The following is a 23,426-nucleotide window of genomic DNA, read 5'->3' as shown; positions in this document are numbered from 1 at the left end:
AGAGACAGCCTCCACTTTTGAATGGGTCTATTACATTGGCAGGATCTAAAGAAGATTGGTGATTGATTTACAAGCTGATCCCCAACGCTTCTGCATAATTACTCGATGACGCATATGAATTTCAACCTGTTTTCTATTAAAATTAATTTATTTTTTTAAAATTAAATTTTAAAGTTATTTTAATGTAGTTGTTAAATAACCGGTAAAAAATATTTTCGCAGCTAAATTGTCAAAGCTATGAATCTGATACCTGTCCATCAATATCATTTAAAGAATCAAGTTTGCAGTAAGTAAAAGATCTATAATTGAGCCTTGAGAGATGCGATGCCCTATATGAGGGGGTGTCATACCCCACTGTATATTAATATTCTTTGTCAACTAGTCATAAATGTTAAGAAAAAAAATACAAATTCGTGGAGTAAAAAACAAACTAAACTAAGATCTCTAGGGCACGCACCTGGCTAGCAATATACAGTGTACAACACAAAAGGGCACATAAATAAGTTCCTCTTTAACTTGTCGGTGAAAATATTTCGTCTCACTTTTGAAGGAAAGCACATTTAGTCAACGACTGAGGCATCCTTCGCGTCTTTTATCACACTGGAGTATTCAGTGATAACGCCGTACTCTGGACCACTGAAAGGGAAGTATTTTTGCTTGGACAGGTATCGATCGTTTTTTAAGTATTGTTTTTTAAATATATTAAAATAATATTTTTTTATTTTTTAAAATTTAAATTCCACACTATCATATCAAAACAATCTAAAAAATTAGCTTATCCGATAACTGTATATAATCTGAACTGAAATCAATCCATTTATATACATATTTCTAAGTTTAAATTAAGGAGCACAGCAAAATCAGATTGATTTTGCTACCCAGTTTCCTGGTGCCATCAGTGGTTAGACCATGCACGGCCTCGTCACAGATATTCCACAGTTTTCTGTTTTCCGGTGAGAGCCCTACTGGCTTTTGCATCCCCAGTCCTCGTTCATGTCATAAACTGATCAAGTACTATATATATGTCCATTTTTGGAAGAAACTAGTTCAAATTAATTTACCTCTACAAGTTTCAGATATATTCACTTGTTTCCCTACCTTCAATCTACTATCATATCATAAATCGTAACAGATTTATTTTTTTCCTATCCCTCGTCCCTGATTCCTCACTTCTTGAACAAAATATATTCCCTCAGGACCAAGGAAGGAAAGAAGCTTTTCTTATCCACATTTTGACTCGTTCCATATTCCGTTCGAGCACATATATATACGTGTTATATCCGAATCCGATCATGTGCTAGTTATCAAATCCAAAGCGGGTCGAAGTAAATATTAATTATCATGGTTTATTTAATCTGCTGTGCTAAGAGTTGACACCATTAATGGACAAATGGCTTCTCAGTTTGGACATCTATATCAGATACTTTTAGATGGTAAAGACAAATGGTGCGTGTTTGGCTGCTGGAGAGCCATGCGTCTCGTTTGTTTTCACGCCTAGTGTGGCGTACGTGATTAAGTTGAAATTAAGCAAAATCCTTGTAAAATATAATAATAATTATAATAAAAACCAGAACGAAATTAATTGACAAGGAACAAACACATCAATGCATAGCCCTTGTCGGCGTAAGCAATGAGTTCCAGAGAAGGAAAAAGGGAAAAAAAATCATTTTTGTTGTTTATGATCGTCATGATCTAACCATATATAAGCCAAGGCATGGAGACAGTACTGGACTAGAACATGACATTCTCTGAGGCTGGACTTTGATCTGCCATTCATATTACAAGTTAAAACTTCTAAGGAAAGTAAAAAGGGAAAAGAAAAAAAGAAACAACACTTAAACCCACATAAAGAAGCAAAAGAACCAGAAGCTAGCTAGCTCATGGCCTTACACAGGCTTCATACCTATATAATTAACTTCATATGTCAACTTTACACTGTGGAGACCCAAGCAAAGGCACTGGCCCTACAAAACCCTTCTTCAAACCCACCACGATATCACACTTCACATAAACTCCATATCTCCCAGTCTTTATGCCCCCAGCCTTCCACCTCAACCTGCCCAGCAACACCACCCTCAACGCCACAACCCCATATGCCTCATCCCTCACCAACCCATCTGAAACTTCCACTGACACCGGAACCCCTGCCCCGACAAGCACCGGAGACATGACCACTGTGCTCTTTTTCTCTTGATAAAGTGGAGGCAATAACAGTGGGGGAGTTATCGCTTGGTTCCTGTATGATACATAAGCAGTGAGTTTATCATACATGATCGAGACCCTCGTGTTGGGGTTTCTAGTGAAAATAGTGAACTGCATGGAGGTTGAAATGAAAGGTGGGGATGTGGTGTTAAGGTCGTATACAGCAGCCCCAACTACAGTGAACCGGGGCTTGTGGGGCCTGTAAATTAACCAGACTATGAGAACTGCAAGACCTGCTAAGAGAAGGAAGGTGGTGATGAATGTGAAGAGAGCATGGCGTGGGTTTTTATGACCAGCGCCTTTCTCTTTCGTTGTGAGTAGGTGTGGGTTGTTTTCTTTTCGTTGGTGCTCTTTTGCCATGAGAAATGCGATTTTATAATATCAGGGTGTTCAATGAGTATATATAGAAAATACAGAGAGAGGAGGGAATTAAGGAGAGCGTGGGTGGTGAAGATGACGAGTGTGTGTGTGTGTGTGTGTGTGTGTGTGTGTATAAGATACAAAGAAAAAGGCCGAAGGAGAAGAATGTACGTGACAAATGGAACAAAAATTGAAGAGGAAAGAAAGGGAGTTGGGTCACTTGGAACTAAAGTGATCTTTTTTTATATTTTTATATATTAGGTTCTCTTGTTTTTCTTTTTTTCTTACAAGTACATGTCATAAAAATAATTGAAATGTTATTTTTTGTTTCTTTAAATTGCTTTACAAAGTTTTGATTTGAAAAAAACATGTTTTCATATAAAAAAATGAAAATCGAAAACAGAGTCTTGACTAAAGAAGCGTACTTTTTTCTACTGAATTTAAATTATTTTAATTCTTACAATTATTTAAGCTTTTTTTATGCTGTTAATAGAAAATAATTTCTTCATAAAAAACTCATACAAAAAGAAATCTTGGATGAAGGAATGCATTTTTTTAATCTAGAATCTTGATTGCTTGAGTTTTAAAAAATATTTATTTTAATAACCTGAAGATTAAATAAAAGCAACTCTTTAAAACGGAGCCGCGGCATTATGCGGGAAAGAACACTAGTAGATATCTAGTAGTGCCCCATCTCAACAAAATCACCAACATAACAAAAACCAAGAGGTGAAGATAGCGAGCATCTCCCCTCCCAATCTTTTCCAATATGGATGAAGCCAATTTCCAAATCTGGATCGATACAATCAGTACTCCTCTCTGATGATTCTTTTCGTTTCATTAACAACAATATCCGGGCCCCCTCTTTAAACTTGTCATGGTTTATTGGTATATGTTTTTAATTCTCTGTTATTTCTTAAGAAAATATAAACAAAATCATATTCTTTGATTAATTAATATGAAAGACGAGATTCATTTTGTTTTCCATGTGCATGCCAAATAAAAGACACCTAGAATTATACTGAAATCAGATTTCAACGGATCTGGGTCCAGCCTAAACACTTCCAGTGCATCATTTCCTTTCGAGCACCACTGATAAATCTTCACGTCATCTCCCCTCCAAAACTTATGCAGAAGTAGGTTTTCCAAGATTCTTCCCCGTTGCACACTTGCTACATGAAACAAGGCAAATTATAGGAAACACATACAGCCTCCCTGGCCATTTCTGCACTAAGCGCGTGGTACACGCATCCATTTTAATTAATATAGGAAAAAAAACACAAGGGAAATCTTCTATAACTTTTGTCACCAAACCATTTGATTTGGGCACCGGGCCCCAAAATAAAACGAGAGATTAAGAACAGGAACTCTGGTCTATCCGCAAACCATAGAAAGGCAGTAGCACTAATGACAGTTCCTTCGCCGACATATGGATAAGTCTTGTCTGCATGAAAAAAAAATAGGTGGCTAAGCTCTACCTTTTCTACGTGCTTCCTCTTTTCATAGCTAATGCCTCGTCAGATATCCAACATCCAACAGACCAAGTCCCTGTATTATGAGGCTCGGGTCCATGCTTACACGTCATTACTCGCCCCTTTTTTTTTTTACTTGGCACGTGAAGCATCTGATATCTTTCTCCTCTCTCTCGCAAAAATATCTACACACGAAGGCAATTGCAGCCATTCATGATATCATCCCCCAAGAAAACCAAGTGACTATTTGCATCCTTCCCAGCCACGATCCATGGACTCTTGATTCAGGAATTTTCCCGGGAGTACTTAACTTGCTCAACTGTGACACATGCATAATCTGGATTAAGCATCCATAAGTTACTGTTGTTGATAACAGAGCAGTCAAGATAGCCAGGGGAACGAATGCCCCAATCAGATAAAACCCCAAATGGCAAGATTACTGAGCCAAATGAAACATAAAGAATAGCAATAGCATCCACTTTCTCCTAATTGATTGATCAACAGAAGTTTATCTACAAATCTCACCAGGAATTCAAACATATTTTATAGAAGAGCAACAGAAAGCAAGGTTGATGAGTACATAAATTTTCGCCAGACAATGTGGAAGCTGCTCAGCAATCATATGATACAATACTGACATAGCTAACTTAATAAACAAGCCCATTTTTATACTATCAACGCAAATTACCACGATATTAAAGCTCTCTAACTACTATGAGTCAGTCATCTACTGAGCAAGCAAACAAAATAACCAGAGTAGAAGAGGATTCAGATAGCCTTACCCCATAATTACAAGTCTACCCTTTCAATAGACCCAAAAATTACAGTTAGAACCATACTGTCATTAGACCCAAAGGCAAAGAAGCTTGCAAACACATTCTTATCTCACCATGGTCATGCCATAATTTCCAAAAGTTCAAGGCACATGATAGCAATAAACAGGCGTGTGATGATGAATTTCATGGTCAACCATTAGCAATTGGGGAATCATTTTGCACTTGACGAACAAACTGTCCTTTCACCCGAGGACGTTGCTCTGCCAGTCTTTTCCGGCTTTGGTATCGAACCTGCAGGTCAAAGAAAGTACATGTTTAAGAATTGCAGACAATAGCATACATGTCACGGTATGTGATTTTGCTATCCTCACCACAGGCAATAACATATCATTCTTAGCAGCTGAATGCTAAGATTTCCTGTCTCTGTCCATGATATATGTGCTACAGTTCACTTGAAATTGAAATTACCAAGCTAGTTCAAATTACTCATGGCAACATATGTAAATCAGTAATAGGAAGGGTTGACGAAAGGATGACAATTTAAAGTAATGATCATGATAAGATACGACAGCTATATGACACACGAGTCCAGAGCAGCTGTTGATGGAATCACCTCGATGCACATGAGCACAATATCTGCCTACGCAATAAGTAAGCACATACCTTTTTCTCATAGCATCGATCTTTCCGCTTCAGTCGGAACTTTGTTAGAGCAGCTTCTCTTTGGCTGGAGCGAAGGGAATCTATCCCTCTAAAACCATCACGATTGAAGTTGTCCCCATCATTCAAATTATCTTGAGCCATGGCCTTCTCTTTGGCATTTCCATCATCTCTACTGCCAAAGCTTTCATATGCACTGCTCTTATTATGATTGATAACACCATTACATAAACCACCAGTACTCTGACCAGCAGCAGGTGAGTCATGTCTCACTTCATCCGCAGGTCCCTTATTGTTCTGCTGATGATCATTTTGGTCAACAGAGTTGTAAGTAGTTTCATCAGAACACCTGTGATTTTTCTCAGAATCATGAATATCAGGATTTGAATGAATTGAGGTACTAAGAGGATATGGAGACTGTTGCCACCCAGCAAGTTTGGGACTCCATGCTGCACTTGATTGAGTATAATATAGAGGGGAGAAATCATGACCGTATTCGGTAGATATATTGTCGAGCATTCCCCTTCGAACAGGAATCAATCCATGTCGAGGGCTTGGATATGCTAATTCAGCCTTCCCAGATTGGCCAATGATTGGAATGGTCATATCTTGATTCCCACTCAAAGTGGCACCATGTCTCTGAGAAATAGAATTAATGTTTTGAGCATGTTGATTGGATGACAGCTCAGGAGACTTGCTGGCTTCTTCCTTGGAATCAGAACCATTACTGGCAGATGCTGGAAAAGGAGGTTGCAATGTCTTGCTATTGTACCTGCATAGAGAACCTATGAGTTAATCGAAGTAGCATTACGCATGTGATCTTTTTAAGAGTTAAGAAAATTAACTCGCATTAAAATTATGCAATCAGGGGCCGGATACCACTGTTTTTTCGTATCTTTTTTTTTAAGAGAGAAACATTAGACTTTAGCTCAAGACTTCATCTCTCTTGCTTTGCAAGAAAACCAAAGAAGCTACAAGCCCATTGGTTAAAACAGAAAACACATTGGAAAAAAATTGTAAAACACAGCTCTTGTTCTTTAACGGATCAATTAAAGTAGTAGATAAAATTATGTAATTTTGAACCTTTGATTCAACATTTGAGGAGCACTCCTTGATAATCTAATGTCAATATTGACCTACGAAAATCAGAACCACCTATACCATCACGTCCACTGTCCCAGCACCCCTGCTTCTTCCTTCATCAATACATCCATGCCTAATATCTAATTTTCATGAAGAAAGATAGACATGCTTTCATGATCTTAAACTGAAGTTTGAGACGGAAAACAATATGCTGGCGACAAGTTATATCTAATTTTCAGCATTCCAAGTTTACTTGTAAGGTTATGGGCTACAAAAACTTACCATGAGAAGGCTGAGGCATGGGAATGGTTCAGTGCATGTCTTTCATCTACCCCCTGGTTCTTTGAGCTGCTGGGATACAATCTTTTGAGAGAGAGTTCAAGCTGTGGAGCAAATTCGAACTTGTTTGTGCCATAATGTAAACTAGAGTGTACATATGTGGTCTTTGGACCATTATTTAAGGTACCAATCAAGTCAATGGCTCCACTTGAGGATTCAAAAGGTACATCATCGCAGCCAAAGGAGCTATTAGCAAGCCCCCTGTCATTTTCTGGCCTCGAATTTTCATCTTGAATTGCTGACTTGGCACAAGCGTGCTCTTCTAGCAGTCTCAAAGAAGTTGGATTATAAGCTCCACTGCACGGTTCTCCATCTGACTCCATTCGGTTCGGCCTTTCTGGTACAAATACTGTGTCAGATGTCCATTTGTTAAGTATTATTGAGCAAAGAGAGCACAGTTTTCAAGCAGTTGTAATAAACGATAAGTAAAACATTGCAACAGAAACGTGAGACATACCTCCAGTCTTGTTCTCAGGAGTTACAGGGCTTTTATCTAATTTGGCACACTCTTCGAACTCCTCTCTATCTGTGTTGCTCAGATTTGAAGCACTCCTATACTTCATCTGTGAAAGTCCCTGCATATTTTGCATGTGAGCACTCTCAGCTTCCAAGCAAGGGGTCGTACAAGAGCTCTGCACAGGAGGTGGCAAAACATGCAGTTTCTATGTGATATTTCATGAAGCCAACCTAATCTGGAAAGAGAAATTTTCCTCACTCTACAAGTGGCCTACATGATTTTTGTCATGGATCCTGGATATACCTGTATCTTACTGCTTTACAAGGATTGTGCAACTGATGAACCAAAAAGAATTGGGGAACAAAGAGGAAAATCAATTGATTCTCACCAGATTATTTGGAAATACATTTGGGAAATTGGCAGGTCACATCACAAGAATAAATTCAAAGGCACAGACTTTATAGCCCTACAAGAATGACATCGAAGTGATCTAATACTCACTTGGGCATCACACCCTTTCTCGCTGCAATCCTTATTTTTCCGCGAAGACATCACAGAGTCACTCGAACCATTGCTTGCAGCGTTGATTTCAGATGAGGCCTCGACTTTATGCAAGTTTTGAGGGATTTGTCCAGCACTTAGCTGATAAAGAATTAAATTAATAGACTTCCATTAGTAGTATGCTCTTGAACCAAAAAGAACAAAACAAACCAAGAGAATGAAAAGGATGAGCTTGAAAGTAAAACATACAGTTTGCCTCCTCCAAACATGCTGCCACAAGTTCCTCAATTCATTCTTCCTAACAGGCTTAATGAGAAAGTCAGCTGCTCCTTTTAACATGCACTTCAGAACCATGCTAATTGAATCTTGTGAAGACATCACTGTATGTTTACGATGCAAAGAAATCCTAACATGTTAAGCACTACGCCAAACAAAAAATCAAGGTACTAAAGTAAACAAAAACATGATTTTGACATACTTATGACAGGAATGTTTTTGCAAACAGCATGCTCCGTGACCAAAGTAAGAAGTGCATATCCTGATATTAAAGGCAGCTCCACTTCAGTTAATATGAGATCTATGTTATGAGGTCCACCCTTCAAAGTCTCCCATGCCATTAATCCATCAGGAACAGCAGCAACTACTCAGAGAGAAGAAAAGAAAGCGTACATTTTCAGTCGAAGTAAATGATACAAAAAATTGAACTTATAATATATATTTTTTTAAGTTTCAAATAATACTCGCAGATTAAGAATAATGCCCAATTACATCGTATAGGTAACAGAGGAAGCGGCAAAGGGGAATCAACAAGTTACAGAGCAAAACAGTAATGCGTCCAGAAACTGAGAATAGATATATCCATTCAGATTACAGAGCACGACATATATTTTTCCATCAAGAGCAGCAAAAACAGTAATGCTGACTTATTCAACCAAGAATGATGCGTAGATGTATAACTGATATATTTAAGACACAAATTCCAACTCACTCACAAAACAGAAACGCAAATTCTTTTTCTTTTTTGGATCAACCATAAAAATCAGCAAAAACAAGTCCAGATGATAGTGCAGCCACGAGAGATTGACAAATTTATATCACCAAAAAAATCAACTTGTAGTCTACTTAACAAAAATAAGATGATCAAGAACAATAAAGAAATGAGAATTGAATCCGGGTAAAAGAAAAAATAAAAAATGATACAACTAAAGTCAACGAAGAGGGAAAAAATGAGGAAATCAACCACCTCTGTAACTGCATTTTCGGAGAAGAGCAGCAATAATCTGACGAGTAGAATCATCAGCTTCAACCAAAAGAACGCTGAGCACCATCCTTGGTAGAAACTTTTCCCATCGAACCACCTCCGATGATCCAATATCCTTCTTCTCTGTCTCTAACTCCACCGCCATCCCCTCCACCTCTTCACTGCTGCTACTCACCACAACCTCACCCATTCTCAAATACGCTATTACTCGCAGAGAAAACAAAATCTGAACTTAAAAATCAACGCAACAAACAAACCTAATTTCTGCAGAAAATTCAAAATGAAAACAGTAGTCCGTAGTCGTGGTAGTAGCAGGAAGGAAAAGAGAGGAGAGAGTGTGCTAAAACGAAATTAACCTCATCCTAAACGAGATAGTAAAAACCGCCTCTTGATTTCCAACTTTCACTCACAGCCGCGAGAACCGCGAAAAATATCTTCTTCACCAGGAGGATTTTCTTTTCCTTTTATTTCGATTGTGTGTTTTGGTTTAGTTTTTTGATTGAGGAGATCTGAGGGTCAATCAAAAGGTATGCTGCCGTTGGCTTGTGGTTGGTCTAGCTGACGTGTCATAATATGGGCCACTGTTTTTTATTTTTCTGGTAGGGACGGTACACTTATGATGGTATCTGGTGGGGTCCATGACTGAACACGTGTTGCGTAGTTATGGGATTGTTGGAAGAGGATTTTCTTAGTGGGGTTACCACGTTGGCCTAGTGAATCACAATTTGACATCTCATGGTGGAGAGATCGACACGTGGAACATTCAAGAGAATACTCTTTGTGGCTTTCAACTTAAGTTAGTGGTGACTTTAATTTTTAATTTTTAATTTAACTCTTTTTTTTCTGTACATGTGCCTTATCTGTTTATATTTGACTAAAAATATCTCATGATTGATGATGTGAATACTAGGTTCTGCTGAATTACCACCACCACCCATTGTTTTTAAGAAATTTTAGTTTAGTTTATTAAAAATGTATTAAAATTCTTTTTCATCTTTTGAAAAAATTTAAAAAAGGTACCGGTTATGGAGTATTTTACCTCTTTTAGTGCATGATAAATTTGTGATAATTGATTTGCAGATATAGGGTTCATTTTTCTTATGAAAAAAACATTTTCTAGCATAATGATGATATCCCTGCTTCAAAACAAGCTCTTTGGTTGTATTTTTCTTGATTTAATTTCTAAAATAAATTATTAAATTATTTATTTCGGACATGAGCTCCCTATTTCTTCCATGTCTACCATTTTGATTCTAAGTAAATATAGTTCAACTAATAGTTTTATAGAATAAATAGTTACTTGCATTAAGGTGCCGTTTATAATTATATTTCAAATAGGTGTTTTTAGAATTTTTAATTTTTTTTGTTTAAAACTGTTTTATATATATATTATTATTATTTTAATGTGCTGATATTATAAATAATTTTTTAAAAATAAAAAAATATTATTCTAATATATTTACAAATAAAATACATTTTAAAAAACACATTTCTAAACATCCACTAAAATTAAGGGTGTATTTGAAATTATGATAACTGTTGTGGTTTAAAGTGTTTTACGATTAAGAATGTATCAAAATAATTTTTTTATTTTTTAAAAAATATTTTTAATATTAGTATATTAAAACAATATAAAAAATAATAATTTTAAATAAAATAAAATTAAAAAAAAAAAACACAACCTGCAGCATTCCAAAGAAACCCTCAATCAGGGGCTAAAGCAAGGGGGGCAAGCAGGGGCCCAGGCCCCATACAATACATTTTTTTTTTATTGGGTAATTAGGTTATTAAATAATGAGGAAGTGTTATATTTTTTTATTATTTTAAAGAGGTGTGCCTCTTAAATTAAGTGTGATTTTCTTTTTGATTTTCTTTGAATTTACTCTTGACCTATATGGAAAAGAAAAAAATATAAAGGCATTACTTTGTGAAATAAAAAACAAAGCCACCAGTTTATTCTAATATAAATCCTGTTGCAGGTCAAAAACACAAATAAAAACATAAATCGCAAGCAAAATTTTTCTACAGAAAAGATTGAAACAGGGCTACTAATTAATTTATCTTTCATCAAACAAAACAAGGTAACTTAAATTTAAAATATATTTTTGTTTTGTTTTGAGATGTGTTATTAATAATTTGATGAGGTTTTTTTTATATAATTCTATCATTTTTGCTCATTTTTTTTCTCAGATCTGCTAGCTCTACCAATTGTTTTTTTGAATTCTTGTTACAGTGATTTTTATTTCTAATTAATTAGATATATTTTATTGGTTTGTTTTGATTATGCTTGGATTTTTTTATGTTTTGTTTTTAGCAGAGCCACCAAAATTATCAATTTTTTCTTATGATATATGTTTTGATTTTAGGCTGAACCATGAACAAAATAAGAAGAATTGATTCTTTTTTCGAAAAAAAAAATATATTGATAACTCACAGCCTACTGAACGAGCTTTTTCAGCGATGAAGATTGTTAAAACAAGACTTCTCAATCAGATGGAGGATGATTTTCTTGCAAATTATTTGATTGTCTATATAGAAAAAGAAATTGCTGAAAGATTCACAATTGATATGATAATCAATGATTTCTATTCTATGAAAGAACGACGAGCACGATTAAAATAAATATGTAAGAATCATTCTTTATTATTTTTTGCTTTATTTCAAAGTTTATCAAACATAAATAATGTTTCATTTTAACTAATGTTTCTTATATACTTTGGATGCTTATATTTGATAGGTATAAAGACTAACAACATTAAAGTGATGGATACATTATGAAGATGAAATTAATTTCATTGCTTTGACTCAATTTGGTATTGTTCCAAACTTTTTACCTTATACACATGTCATTATATATTTGTAGTAAGTAATTTGAATAAAACTAAATTATATAAATTTTATTTTAATACAATAAATTAAAACAAATATTATATTTTATTATATTAATTTTGATTCCCTAACAAATAATCTACCAAAATAATCTTTGGACGCTACGATGGATATAGGATAATAGGACAGGTTACTGTGTTTGTTGATGTACTCGCCCTCCGTGAGCATGACCAAGAGGACTCGATTCGTTGTCATCGACTCAGAAAATAAATCTCAGCGAAGGAAAGGACTTCGTAAACTGGACCCATAAGAGAAAAATACTTTAAGCGATAAAATATGAAAAACTTTTATGGGCCCATGTGATGGTTTTCCGGTACTGCAAAGATAGAGAGAAAGACAGTGCGGTTGGATCAAGTCAAGCCCGTGGGAAGGAAAATTTAAGGTCCAGTTCCAAATTAAACGGGCCTCAAAATTTCACAACCGAAATTTCACTTATTTTTAAATAATAATAATAATAATATAGATTGGATATGCTAATTACTTAATCAAAATCTCCAAATAGATTCTCCTCCACTTCAAGACAATGAAGGTGTTTTTTTTTCAAAAAAATTATTTAGAAAAAATTAATAATTATTTTAGATGATGATCTCAGAATTTAAATCTAAAAAAAAAGTATATCTTCTTAACCATCAGACCATACTCTTAAAATTTTCTTGTCCAATCATTATTACATAATAATATATAATTATTAAAATTCTAGTTTCATTGGACATTTAATTATGACATTAAGCTTATTTGGTATTTTTATTGTGAAAAGAAAGATCAGGCCTACTTGTGAGATCAATATTATTGTATTTTAAAAATTAGCTATGACCCTTCCTTTACATGGGATTAGTATTTTTTATTTATTTTTAAATTACCATACAATCCAATTCCATATTACATGTAGCAAAATTTTAATTGAATATGAGGTAAAAATAAAAGGAGGTTAAGATAAATTATAAATTACGTACATAAAAAAATGAGATTATTTTCCATCAACCAATAAATATTATCCAGTGATGAGGTCCAAGTTTATCTCATGAACTTGTAGGTGGAGCTGGTATATGAGATATTTGGTTAATCTCGTGGTTCTAGAAATCTGATCCATTCTTTATTGACAATGCTTGCTGGTGGATCATGTTTAATACTTACAAAAAGCTCATATATATATATATATATATATATATATATATATATATATATATATATATATATATATATATGAAAACTCTCTGATTATTAAATCAGTATTATTTAAGAGAAAAAGTAGTCATAAATTAGAAGAAACACATAAAACAGATATGTTATTTTTTTATGCTTCTTTTAAAAAACACCCCTATCTTTTTATAGCCCCTTGCACTCTTTGTTGAAGATAAGAGTTAAAGCATCAACAAAGTATCTTTGACTTCTTAGGATAAAGTATTCTTAACTTGTCATAATAAAATATTCATAGCATGAAAAGAGCACGAGCTCAACACTTGGCTAATCACAAAAATAATGAGTCTGACAGCTCACCATTTCTATATATTTTTAAACTCAATATTTGACCAACACTAGAAATAATAAGTTATTACACTCTCATTAATCACTCTTTTAAAGAACAAATCCAAAGAAAAACAACAATGCCGATCCATCACTAGGCATAGACATAAACCCTCATTTCCTGATTTGTTTTTCTTGCAAGGGGTTTGTAACTTCTATTATCTCTATCTTTCGGGGAAAAAGAAAGAAGTAATGATATATAATAATAAATTTCTAATGTCCCGGGTTTACTGGGCCTGAAACTGAGTCAATGGGCTATTAGCCCATTCATTTTACCAAGCTTCTGGTCCTGTTGTGATCTTCCTTTTTTTTCTTATCAATTCTAAAGACTCCTAAAACTTTCTCTGAAGTGACAGGTAGCCCACCAAAATCCAAACATCCTCGCACAGTATATTTAAGCCGTCAGTCGTCATCTTCGACTGGAATTCAGTTGTCGAGACGAACAAAATTCACACTGTATATTTCATTGCCTAACTAGTTCGAATCCATATTTGTAGACAGAAAGACGGATTCGACTTGGATGGCTCCTGCCGATGACTCCAGATCAGAGTCCTTGTTTAATGGGTAATGAATCTGTGTGTTGATCCTCGGTGCTTTTCAACATGCATAAATCATTCCTGGTTACCTGCAAAATTTTATTGTTAACGACTCCTCCTCGTACTCGTACTGTCCCAATCCTGCCAAAACCTCAATCACTCTTCTTTTACTCCTCATCACCCCACCATCACCAACAACACAAACGAGAACTAGAACCTTCCGATTCCCATCCAAATGCCAACACCAAATCCCCAATTGGGTCACCATCTCGAGTCCAAAAACTCATAGCTTCCCAATCAGATCCTCTCTTAGCCAAAGAAATCTTCGACTACGCTTCTCGCCAACCCAATTTCCAACACTCTTACTCATCCTATCTCATTCTCATTCTCAAACTCGGTCGAGCCAAATACTTCTCTTTCATTGATGACCTTCTCACTGACCTCAAATCCAAAAATTACCCCGTAACCCAGACTCTTTTCTCTTACATAATCAACATCTACGGAAAAGCAAATCTCCCAGATGAAGCTCTCAAAATATTCTACACTATTCTCAAGTTCGACTGCAATCCTTCGCCCAAACATTTAAATGGCATTCTTGAAATTCTTGTTTCTCACCACAACTATATTAAACCCGCTTTTGATCTTTTCAAGGATGCTCATACATATGGCGTTTTCCCCAATACCAAGTCTTACAACATTTTGATACGTGCTTTTTGTTTAAATGGGCAAATAAGTATGGCATACTCATTGTTCAATCAAATGTTTAAGAGAGATGTTATGCCGGATGTTGAGTCTTATAGGATTTTGATGCAGGCTTTATGTAGAAAAAGTCAGGTTAATGGAGCTGTTGATTTGTTGGAGGATATGTTGAATAAAGGATATGTACCGGATGCATTGAGTTATACTACTTTGTTGAATAGTTTGTGTAGGAAGAAGAAGCTCAGGGAGGCTTATAAGCTTCTTTGTAGAATGAAGGTTAAAGGATGCAATCCTGATATTATTCATTATAATACGGTTATATTGGGTTTTTGTAGAGAGGGGCGTGCAATGGATGCTTGTAAGGTTCTTGAGGATATGGAGTCTAATGGGTGCATGCCAAATTTGGTGTCTTATAGGACTTTGGTTGGTGGGTTATGTGATCAAGGGATGTTTGATGAGGCAAAGAGTCACCTTGAGGAAATGATGATGAAGGGATTTTCTCCGCATTTTGCTGTTTCGAATGCTTTGATAAAGGGTTTTTGCAATGTTGGTAAGATTGAGGAAGCTTGTGGTGTTGTGGAGGAATTGCTGAAGCATGGAGAAGCTCCACATACGGAGACCTGGGTGATGATGGTTTCTAGGATTTGTGAAGTGGATGATTTGCAGAGAATTGGGGAAATTTTGGATAAAGTTAAGAAGGTAGAATTAAAGGGTGACACTAGAATAGTGGAGGCTGGTATTGGTTTGGAGGAGTACTTGATCAAAAGGACACAGCAAAAAGCATGGAGAGGTTGAATGCTTTCAAGAATCTGATTATTGAAATTGACTCTGCCATTGTGGTGTCTTGGCTCGGTAAAGCAGCTGGCAGACCATGAAAAATGGCTCATGATCTGTCTTCCATATCACCTCTCTTGAGTAAGATTAGCCAGGTTTGGTTCACTCATATTCGTAGGGAAGCAAATGGTTTTGCTGAATGCTCGGCTTAACAGGGATTTATGCATCAAATGGATTTCATTGCTTGGCTATAAACTTCTTGTGGTGCTCTTCATTTTTCTATGTTGCCGATTTGTTTCAATCTTGTAGTTTGCATGCTTGTGATTATCGTAGATCAGAGTCATACTTCTATCTGGTTCTGTTCAGAATCTTTCGGCTCTACTAATGTTGGCTGTCTCCAAGTTGCTTGCTTGTGGCATCACAAACTTCCTCCAGGCTGTTGCTACGCTTGTGCTTCCACTTCATGCTACCAAGAATTGGTATTGTGTCTGACCGCCTTGAGTTTTAATTTTCTGGTGCTCAAAAGACCTGGATTATTGCTATCTTACTTCTGGTTATCTCAGATTGATTTCTACCTCGGATTGCTCCGTGTTTCTCATCTGAACTGATAGCCTTTGCTGCTGTGCCGATCATTCTGCAATGTCATTATGCTGTCCCTTGCTTGATTTTACTTCCAAGTTTTATTGTTGATTTCACTCTGCTCTTTTCTGGGTATGGTGCTGATGTCATCTTTCTACAATGCTGATGCGATGAGTATGAACCCCTGTTATAGATTGCTGTCCGCATGCCGTGTAGCTGTTGCGACATTACCTCCCGGAGCTTTGCTGCTGCTTGAGATTGATATAAGCAAACTGATTTCATCAGGTGGCTTGTGTTGGGAATCAGAATTCTGCAGTTTTTTGAATGAATTACTGCTCGAATATAGGAGGGGATTTATTTTTTCCTGGTGTTAGTCTGCCTCTTTCTTTCCTGCTGCGACCTGCCCTTTGCACTGTCTCCTGCTACACAGTACACTGTTTGCTGATTTTGCATGTGGATTACTAACAAAATCTCCTGCTACTTTGGTCATTGCTGATGTTTGGTCACAAAAATATCCACGTGTAATGTAATAATTGGTCTTTCTAGTAGGCCACCCCCCCACCATTTTTGTCTGTCTGTTGTGCTTTGGTCATTGTTGATCTGTATGTTGCTGCATAACTATTGAAGGCAGACTACTTGTAACTCTCCCTCCATTGGCAAACTTCTGTTCTTCGATATTTGTTATTACAAATCTTGGCTTATGAAAAATAAATAAATAAATGAAATGGAGAGGTTGAATGCTCTTTATGTGCTGTTTACTATATTCTTTCCTTTTAAACAAGAAGCTTGTAGATTTCTAGTTCAGGTATGCATTCACCATTTCCTCCAGTGGATTACTCCTTTTGTATTTGATGGGTGTTCAAAACACGTATCCCATTTGTATAATTTCTATGATCACGATTCTGTATTCTTCCGGGTTTTAAAACTGTTGTATTGCTTGCTGGTGATTTCCTTCGGCGGATTTCTCATTACAAAATGCATGAATGGATACAATACTGCTCCTACGAGATGAAAAGTAAAATTTTTGAGTGATTGGATGTCGCACCTTAAAATATTCCTACCCAGCCCTGCTTGCTATATGTTTTAAGTGACTGAATGTCGTGTCTCAAAGTAAGTAAATAAAAAGATCCTCAGACTGGTGTCACTAGGCGAGAACATTGGCATTATGGTTGATTAGGGTTAATGTTTTTTAAACTAGTGACGGGAGGATACTGGTTCATGAATAGCAAGAGCAAGCACATAGGTGTAATCATGAAAATAAATTCCTGTTGTAGTTTCGATTCTGAAAAAACACAAAAAAGGAAAAGGTTTCCACCATTGTTTTCAGTTGGAAGAACCATGCCTAATTTGCACAAACAACAATTCCATGCTCAAATCCAGGGAAATTTTTGGCAGCTGTTGTCCTCTACTTAAGTCTTACAGAACAAAAATCAGCAAAGTACTCAATCACATAATATGTTTTTCTAAGAAGTTGCTAGCTTCACTATTTCGCCATGCTATACCAATTTGAAAGGTCGATTAATATATCTCCCTCTCCCTCGTATACACATATTACCAGCTTAGCAACCCAGCTACTTGAAATTCTCATGAACTCGAAAAAAATTACTACTTCGGCGAAACCAAATTCAGAAACTAAGATATCGAGACAAGATAGGGTACATACACTCTGCTTTTTCAAATCAAAGAACCAAAGAGTAGATGAGAGCATATGAATACGCAATCACCTACCAAAAGCTAAAATTTCAACTTTAATAAGATCTAGTTAAATTTTCTCAATGTACTTTTAATATAATGTTGATGCCTACAAAACTTTGAAGGGTACTTAAACTTCAGTGTCAGATATAGAACTTGAATTTGCAGGAACGAGGATAAGAAAGCAAACCCTCTGCCAATATGTTTCAAGTGAAACAAATGCTTCGAACTATCTTATTTGTCCAGACCTCATAACATGTATGCAAGCAGCAAAATTTCAGTAAGAGCTCGGTCGTTTCTCAACCCCTCTTTTAACAACTAGCATGCGGTCATAGAACTCCTGCAAGAAAAATTCAAATTAACGTGTTGCATTGACAAAAAGAAGCAAAAGAAGAGAAGGAAAGTTGAAAAAAAGAGATGTTAATGAGCTTAACTGTTCCATTCATTGAAAGTGCAGCATCACGTTCTGCATCAGATAAAAAGGAAAGGAATGCATAAGTACGGTTCTTTCCTCCTTTCCGATCAGACAACACCCTTGCACTAACCACAATCCCGAAATGATTAAATAGATTCCTCAACTCATCCGGTTTTGTACTCCAAGGAAGATTACCAACGTACAACTTATGTGGACTTTCATAAAATAGGTGTTTTGTGGGCGCTGAGTTCAGTGCCTCGGGGTTCCTCCTCCCAGAACTTATTTCAACTGAATATCTTACCCGCATTTCCCTGCCACCGACATCCTTCAAAACAGTAAAACGAATTTCAGGCAATACATTAATGAGATAGAGAAATAATAACAGTAATAATTAAAAAAAGGTAGCTAGTTCACACTCAACTGATCCATCCAATGCAGAAACTGCATTCCTTGCTGACTCTACAGAACCCATTGTGATGTAACCACATCCTCGGCTTACACCCGTCTCAGGGTTACGAGAAACCTGCAATTAACTCAACAAGGAATGCGAACTTGAGTGCAATCCCACAGCTTTCAAAATGATGAATATTGTTTCGCTGTTCTTTTGTATTCAGCTAAAACCAAGTTGGCAAATTTGGAGACAACCCAGCTTCCCATCAGATGAATTTTGTTTCAATCTTTTTAATTTTCAATTTTCAGCAAAAAAACTAACCAGCATCCACCAAGCTTTGATAGAATTGCATCTTTCCTGTTGTTGACTAAAACCTCACTAAGTTTCCAAATTATACAGTGTAGTTGTTGCAATTGAAGCAAAACAATGGGGAAAAAAATGATGATGAAGCATAGCTGCGATAAATCCACAAAAACTCTATTTATCTCTTGAAAATTTAGGACGGAGCTAGGTACAGTTATCTGAATGAATTTAGATGATTTTGAAAACTAAACTAGAAATGATATTTCTTTATAGAACCCAACCTTACGTAGATGTTATTGAGAAGAAAGGAAAGGTCCAAAGTGATAGATACCTCAACAGAGAGAACAGAGCCAAAAGGCTTGAACATCTCAACAAGGTCTGCAATGTCAGAGCTCCTTGGAAGATTACAAACGTATAGTTCGCATGGTTTTGCTTGCTTCTTCTTCAATTCAAAGTCATCAATCTCCTCCCTTACATGGTTAATCTCCTCCGTAATCACGGTTTCCTTATCTACAACTGCTAAAACGGCGAGAAATTTTCTTGAGCGCAAGCAAAGAGTGTTAGAGAGGGATAAGGAGCAGCAGAGTTTTGGGTGTTGAAGTTGGATTGGCGGACAGAATGATGATATTGAGGCTGCTGCTGCTGAAGGCGGTCTGGTTTTGGTTTTGAGAGGAGAGGAGAGTAAAGGGGGAGGGGATGGTCCTCCTAAGAGACTGCTGGCCATTGGAGAGATGAGCTTCTAACCATCCAAGTGGATATGGTTTAACACAAACACTTTCACAAGACTGGTCTGCCCCATTTGCAAAACGGAGTCTCCGGGGCTCCCATATTTTACCCCGAACCCATTTAATTTCTCTCTCACTCCCTCTATTTTTTTTAGTTTATACTGTTTTCTGGAAGTAATTTTTAAAAAATTATTTTTTAAATTTTTTTGTATTTGTTTATCATTAAAAAAGTTGATCAACGAAAAACACTTTCCAGTCAAAGAAAATTTTGGTTTGGTTTCCAGAAAAATATTTTTCTTTTTGGTTGTGTTTGTTTTCCGGAAAGTGGTTTCCAGGAAACCACTTTCCAAACTTTTCTACTTTCATGTATTTGTTTGCCATTAGAAAAGTTGGTCAACGGAAAACACTTTCCAATTAAAGAAAAATTTAGCTTGGTTTTCAGGAAGGTGTTTTCCTGAAAAATTTGGGCGGAAAACACTTTCTGGAAGTTGTGAAAAATTTAGAAATGTTATTATTTGCTGATTATATCAAATTTGATCCTCAAACTTTTGATTGCAATATATAATTTGTTTTGAATATTTATTTTTTAATTTCATCTCTTAAAATTTAATTTTTATATTAATTTTGGTCCTTATTTTTATAATTGCTATTTGTTTTTTCCTTATCATTTTTTTATTGAAATTTTTTATCTATCAAATTTGGTCCTTATTTTTTTTATTGTTACTTATTTTATTTGAAATAATTTATGAAATGTTAATTATTATTATTTTAATTTCTTCATCTTTCATTTTTTTTTAATTTTTTAGATTTGATCTCTATTATTTTGATTATTATTTATTTTATTTGAGATAATTTATGAAATTATATTTTTTTCAATTTCATTCTCATTCAACTTTTTAATTTGTAAGATTTGTTCCTCATTATTTTAATAAACTTGAGAAAAATAAAACATTAATAAGTTATTTTTCAGCTCATTTTCCATTACATAACCAAACACTGGAAAGTATTTTCCAGCTTATTTTTCATTACACTACCAAACATCGAAATATACTTTCCCGGAATTCACTTTACAAAAAAAGACTACTTTCTAGCAAACAAACGTGGTTAGTTTAGTTTTTTACATGCATGTTTATTATCATAAATAAATCTTCAAACAAATAGTGGTTTGGATCCAAATAATTAGAAACGGATCTATGTTTTTAACTAATCATTTGATTTCAACATAACAAATTTAAATTGTAAAAAAAATAAAATGAATCTCAATAATGCAATAATATATGTATCATGCAAAGTTGCAAACATTAAAAATTTCTCTAACTTCCTTTGTTCACAAAATCTCCCCAACCCCAACCACAACGGCAAGAAGACGAAACCACCCTCACCTTCCATGAAGCCCTTACACCATGTCCGCAACCTAACCAATGTGGGAGTCATAACTCTCATCTACCCTGCCAATATATAGTTATCTGTTTGGTGGGGTTGGTAAAATTTGAATTTTTTTTATTTAAAATTAATTTTTTTTATAAGTTTAGATTATTTTGACGTGCTGATATTAAAAATAATTTTTAAATAATAAAAAAAGAATATTATTTTAATATATTTCAGAACAAAAAATACTTTAAAAAACAACCACTTTAAACCTTTGAAAACCTTTGATAATCTCCACAAGTCCTCTAAAAATCTGCTAATTTTCTATAGATTGTCAAAGCTAATTTGGGCCATTTTATAGATTAAGAGACTGTGAGCACCTATATTGTTTTGATGATAACAATATATTATTGTATTTAATATGTATGTTGGAGTATTGTTATTGTAAGATTTTTTCTACATCAAATTAAAGTTATGAACTTCTTGGATACAAACTTGAATTGAAGATTCAAGAGCACACACGATATAATCAAGTTTTTATAGGATTTAATTTGACATTTATAAAATAAATTTTATTTATAACTTTTTAATTGCTGAATTTTATCAATAAAAAATTATTTTATTGCCAAAACCTATACTTACCTTATGAAATATTATTTCATCACATGCCTTGGTATTTATCACTAAAGTATTTTTAAATGGATATCACATATTTCGTCAATTATAATATTAAACTCTTGCCCACACTGAAAGTTTTATATGTATTTTTAGTGAGCGGTGATATTGTGATTTTGGAAGAAGTGTATTAAATATTGAAGAGCTATTTTACGTAAGATATCAACTCATCTTTATAATATGATATTGCAACAACTCCTTAATTTTCTTTCAAAAGCATCTCTTAACCATTTTTATTTCTTGAGAAAAACACTTAGAAGAGCAAATTTCTTCTTCCTTTTTCTTCTTGTGAGTAATGGCTATATTAGGACTTTTCTCAATAAGTACCCAATTAACTTCAATGTAAGATCTCCCTCTCATGCTTCTACTGTTTTACAATCTTATATATTTAATGATTTGAATTTATCTTACTCTAAAAAGTTTTCATTCATCTTTATATTCTCTTGAGAATCTTCAAATTCTATATCGCATCAAATCAATTTTCATATCTTCGAGTTAAATTACATCTTTATAAAGACTTGATTTTAATCTTTATAATCTTGTCTTGGGTAAGGAGTGAAAATCTCACTCGAATAAGATTTTTTTAAATCACGGTTGAACCGTAAAAACAAACACAATTTAAATTTGATCACATACTCTTTTCTAAAAGATTTCAATTATACTTTATTTAATTTTTTAATCTATACTATTTTGTTATTTCAATTAATTTTTTGTTAATATTATCTAATTATGTATTCCGGGATGTGTCGGTTGGAAAAATAAAATAAATACTCATACATTGCATATGATTTAAAATCTCATTCCATACATATGTGATGATTCAAGACGAATTGAAATGTCTAAAAAGTTTCACGTGATTTTTTAATTTAAATCTTTCATTGCTTCACTTTTAATTACATTTAATCTAACCTAATTATGTATACATTTTATTAAATTTCATTGCTTGATATTTATAAAAATTTAATCTATTGATTTGAATAATGAGATATTCTTCTTTTTAAGATATTATAAATACTTGTAAAGTAATTTACCAACACGTTAGTCCCTTTCCCAGCATACGAGAAGAATTCTTTTTCTTTAATTTAAAACATATATATAAAAACAAGCGGTATCCAACTACTAATTCGGGTCCATAGCTCAGTGGTAGAGCATTTGACTGCAGATCAAGAGGTCACCGGTTCGAACCCGGTTGGGCCCTTTGTTTTATGAAAAAACTTATGCATTAAACGACATCGTGCAACACCTTCCACAATCCTTGTTCTTTTGGATAAGAAACGCTTTCATCCCTAGTTTCCATATTTTCGATTGCATCCCTGAGTTTAATTGTTTCAGTTTTCTGTGAGGTTTTACTACCTTCAAAAGAAACAGTTTCATCTCTCTGTTTCACAAGATTGCGATTGCATGTTGATATTCCTTGTTGTTTTGGATAAGAAACAGTTTCGTCCCTGGTTTCACGAAATTGCGATTACTTTCTTAATTTTGATTTTTCCAGTTTTTGTGCCATTCAATGCATTCCAGTCCTTGCTCTAAAATCTCGATTACATTTGTAATTTTAATTATTTCAGGTTTTTGTTTTTGTATCTCCGATAGGCATGCCCTTCCCAATTGTGTAAGGATCTAGCCTTGTTCTCTTGAAGAAGATACAGATTCATACTTATGTTTCGCTAGGTGGGCTTGTTAGGAGAGATTATGGCAAGGATGCACACGGAGAAAGTGATGCGAGGAGAGGTTTAGGACTTTAGGTA

General features: G+C 34.8%; 4 protein-coding genes and 1 non-coding gene across 10 annotated transcripts; 2 read left to right on the top strand and 3 right to left on the bottom strand.

Annotated features, from left to right (window-relative positions):
* Positions 1 to 1,650: 1,650 nt before the first annotated feature.
* On the bottom strand, positions 1,651 to 2,714 carry LOC7455365 (NDR1/HIN1-like protein 12). The gene is made up of 2 exons (XM_024584796.2): positions 1,904 to 2,714; positions 1,651 to 1,766 (listed from the first exon to the last, which is right to left on the bottom strand). The coding sequence occupies exon 1, from the start codon at positions 2,560 to 2,562 to the stop codon at positions 1,918 to 1,920; it is 645 nt and encodes a 214-aa protein (XP_024440564.1). The 5' UTR covers positions 2,563 to 2,714; the 3' UTR covers positions 1,651 to 1,766; positions 1,904 to 1,917.
* A 1,841-nt stretch (positions 2,715 to 4,555) lies between these two features.
* Positions 4,556 to 9,633, bottom strand: LOC7486808 (two-component response regulator-like APRR9). 4 transcript variants are annotated; one of them, XM_024585100.2, is made up of 9 exons: positions 9,468 to 9,633; positions 9,094 to 9,312; positions 8,329 to 8,490; positions 8,100 to 8,230; positions 7,851 to 7,991; positions 7,350 to 7,524; positions 6,836 to 7,241; positions 5,474 to 6,242; positions 4,556 to 5,101 (listed from the first exon to the last, which is right to left on the bottom strand). In XM_024585100.2, exons 2-9 carry the CDS (start codon positions 9,299 to 9,301, stop codon positions 5,000 to 5,002), a joined length of 2,094 nt encoding a protein of 697 aa, XP_024440868.1. In that variant the 5' UTR covers positions 9,302 to 9,312; positions 9,468 to 9,633; the 3' UTR covers positions 4,556 to 4,999. The 4 variants fall into 4 exon arrangements, with proteins under 4 accessions (XP_024440868.1, XP_052302876.1, XP_024440870.1 ...); XM_052446916.1 differs by having other exon boundaries at positions 7,350 to 7,467; XM_024585102.2 differs by having other exon boundaries at positions 6,836 to 7,229; positions 9,094 to 9,610.
* Positions 9,634 to 13,863: 4,230 nt separating this feature from the next.
* Positions 13,864 to 16,610, top strand: LOC7455364 (pentatricopeptide repeat-containing protein At4g01400, mitochondrial). Of its 3 annotated transcripts, XM_024585121.2 has the most exons (3): positions 13,864 to 15,688; positions 15,900 to 16,012; positions 16,097 to 16,610. In XM_024585121.2, exon 1 carries the CDS (start codon positions 14,127 to 14,129, stop codon positions 15,552 to 15,554), a length of 1,428 nt encoding a protein of 475 aa, XP_024440889.1. In that variant the 5' UTR covers positions 13,864 to 14,126; the 3' UTR covers positions 15,555 to 15,688; positions 15,900 to 16,012; positions 16,097 to 16,610. The 3 variants fall into 3 exon arrangements, with proteins under 3 accessions (XP_024440889.1, XP_024440888.1, XP_002320901.3); XM_024585120.2 differs by having other exon boundaries at positions 15,900 to 16,610; XM_002320865.4 differs by having other exon boundaries at positions 13,864 to 16,012.
* A 1,117-nt stretch (positions 16,611 to 17,727) lies between these two features.
* Positions 17,728 to 19,718, bottom strand: LOC7455363 (28 kDa ribonucleoprotein, chloroplastic). Its single transcript, XM_002320195.4, has 4 exons — positions 19,245 to 19,718; positions 18,641 to 18,742; positions 18,239 to 18,544; positions 17,728 to 18,144 (listed from the first exon to the last, which is right to left on the bottom strand). The coding sequence occupies exons 1-4, from the start codon at positions 19,635 to 19,637 to the stop codon at positions 18,082 to 18,084; spliced, it is 864 nt and encodes a 287-aa protein (XP_002320231.4). The 5' UTR covers positions 19,638 to 19,718; the 3' UTR covers positions 17,728 to 18,081.
* Positions 19,719 to 22,807: 3,089 nt separating this feature from the next.
* Positions 22,808 to 22,879, top strand: TRNAC-GCA (transfer RNA cysteine (anticodon GCA)). The gene has a single exon. It is a non-coding gene; the product is annotated as a tRNA-Cys (tRNA).
* Positions 22,880 to 23,426: the final 547 nt, after the last annotated feature.

This window comes from Populus trichocarpa, chromosome 14 (genome assembly GCF_000002775.5).
Source record: "Populus trichocarpa isolate Nisqually-1 chromosome 14, P.trichocarpa_v4.1, whole genome shotgun sequence".
Lineage (NCBI taxonomy): Eukaryota > Viridiplantae > Streptophyta > Magnoliopsida > Malpighiales > Salicaceae > Populus > Populus trichocarpa.
Note: the sequence above shows the minus strand (reverse complement) of the source record. Positions and strands in the feature narration are given on the sequence as shown.

Bases quoted from the DNA above. Each gene is read 5' to 3' on its own strand.
- LOC7455364 (XM_024585121.2), top strand. From the start codon at position 14,127: ATGCATAAATCATTCCTGGTTACCTGCAAAATTTTATTGTTAACGACT.
- LOC7455363 (XM_002320195.4), bottom strand. From the start codon at position 19,637: ATGGCCAGCAGTCTCTTAGGAGGACCATCCCCTCCCCCTTTACTCTCC. The intron at 18,743-19,244 runs GTATCTATCACT...AGTTAATTGCAG, and splicing joins GCTCTGTTCTCTCTGTTGAG to GTTTCTCGTAACCCTGAGAC. The intron at 18,145-18,238 runs GTTAAGCTCATT...TTTTTCTTGCAG, and splicing joins CACTTTCAATGAATGGAACA to GAGTTCTATGACCGCATGCT.
- LOC7486808 (XM_024585100.2), bottom strand. From the start codon at position 9,301: ATGGGTGAGGTTGTGGTGAGTAGCAGCAGTGAAGAGGTGGAGGGGATG. The intron at 8,491-9,093 runs GTGGTTGATTTC...CTCTCTGAGTAG, and splicing joins CCGAAAATGCAGTTACAGAG to TTGCTGCTGTTCCTGATGGA. The intron at 7,242-7,349 runs GTATGTCTCACG...CATCTGACACAG, and splicing joins TCCTGAGAACAAGACTGGAG to TATTTGTACCAGAAAGGCCG.
- LOC7455365 (XM_024584796.2), bottom strand. From the start codon at position 2,562: ATGGCAAAAGAGCACCAACGAAAAGAAAACAACCCACACCTACTCACA.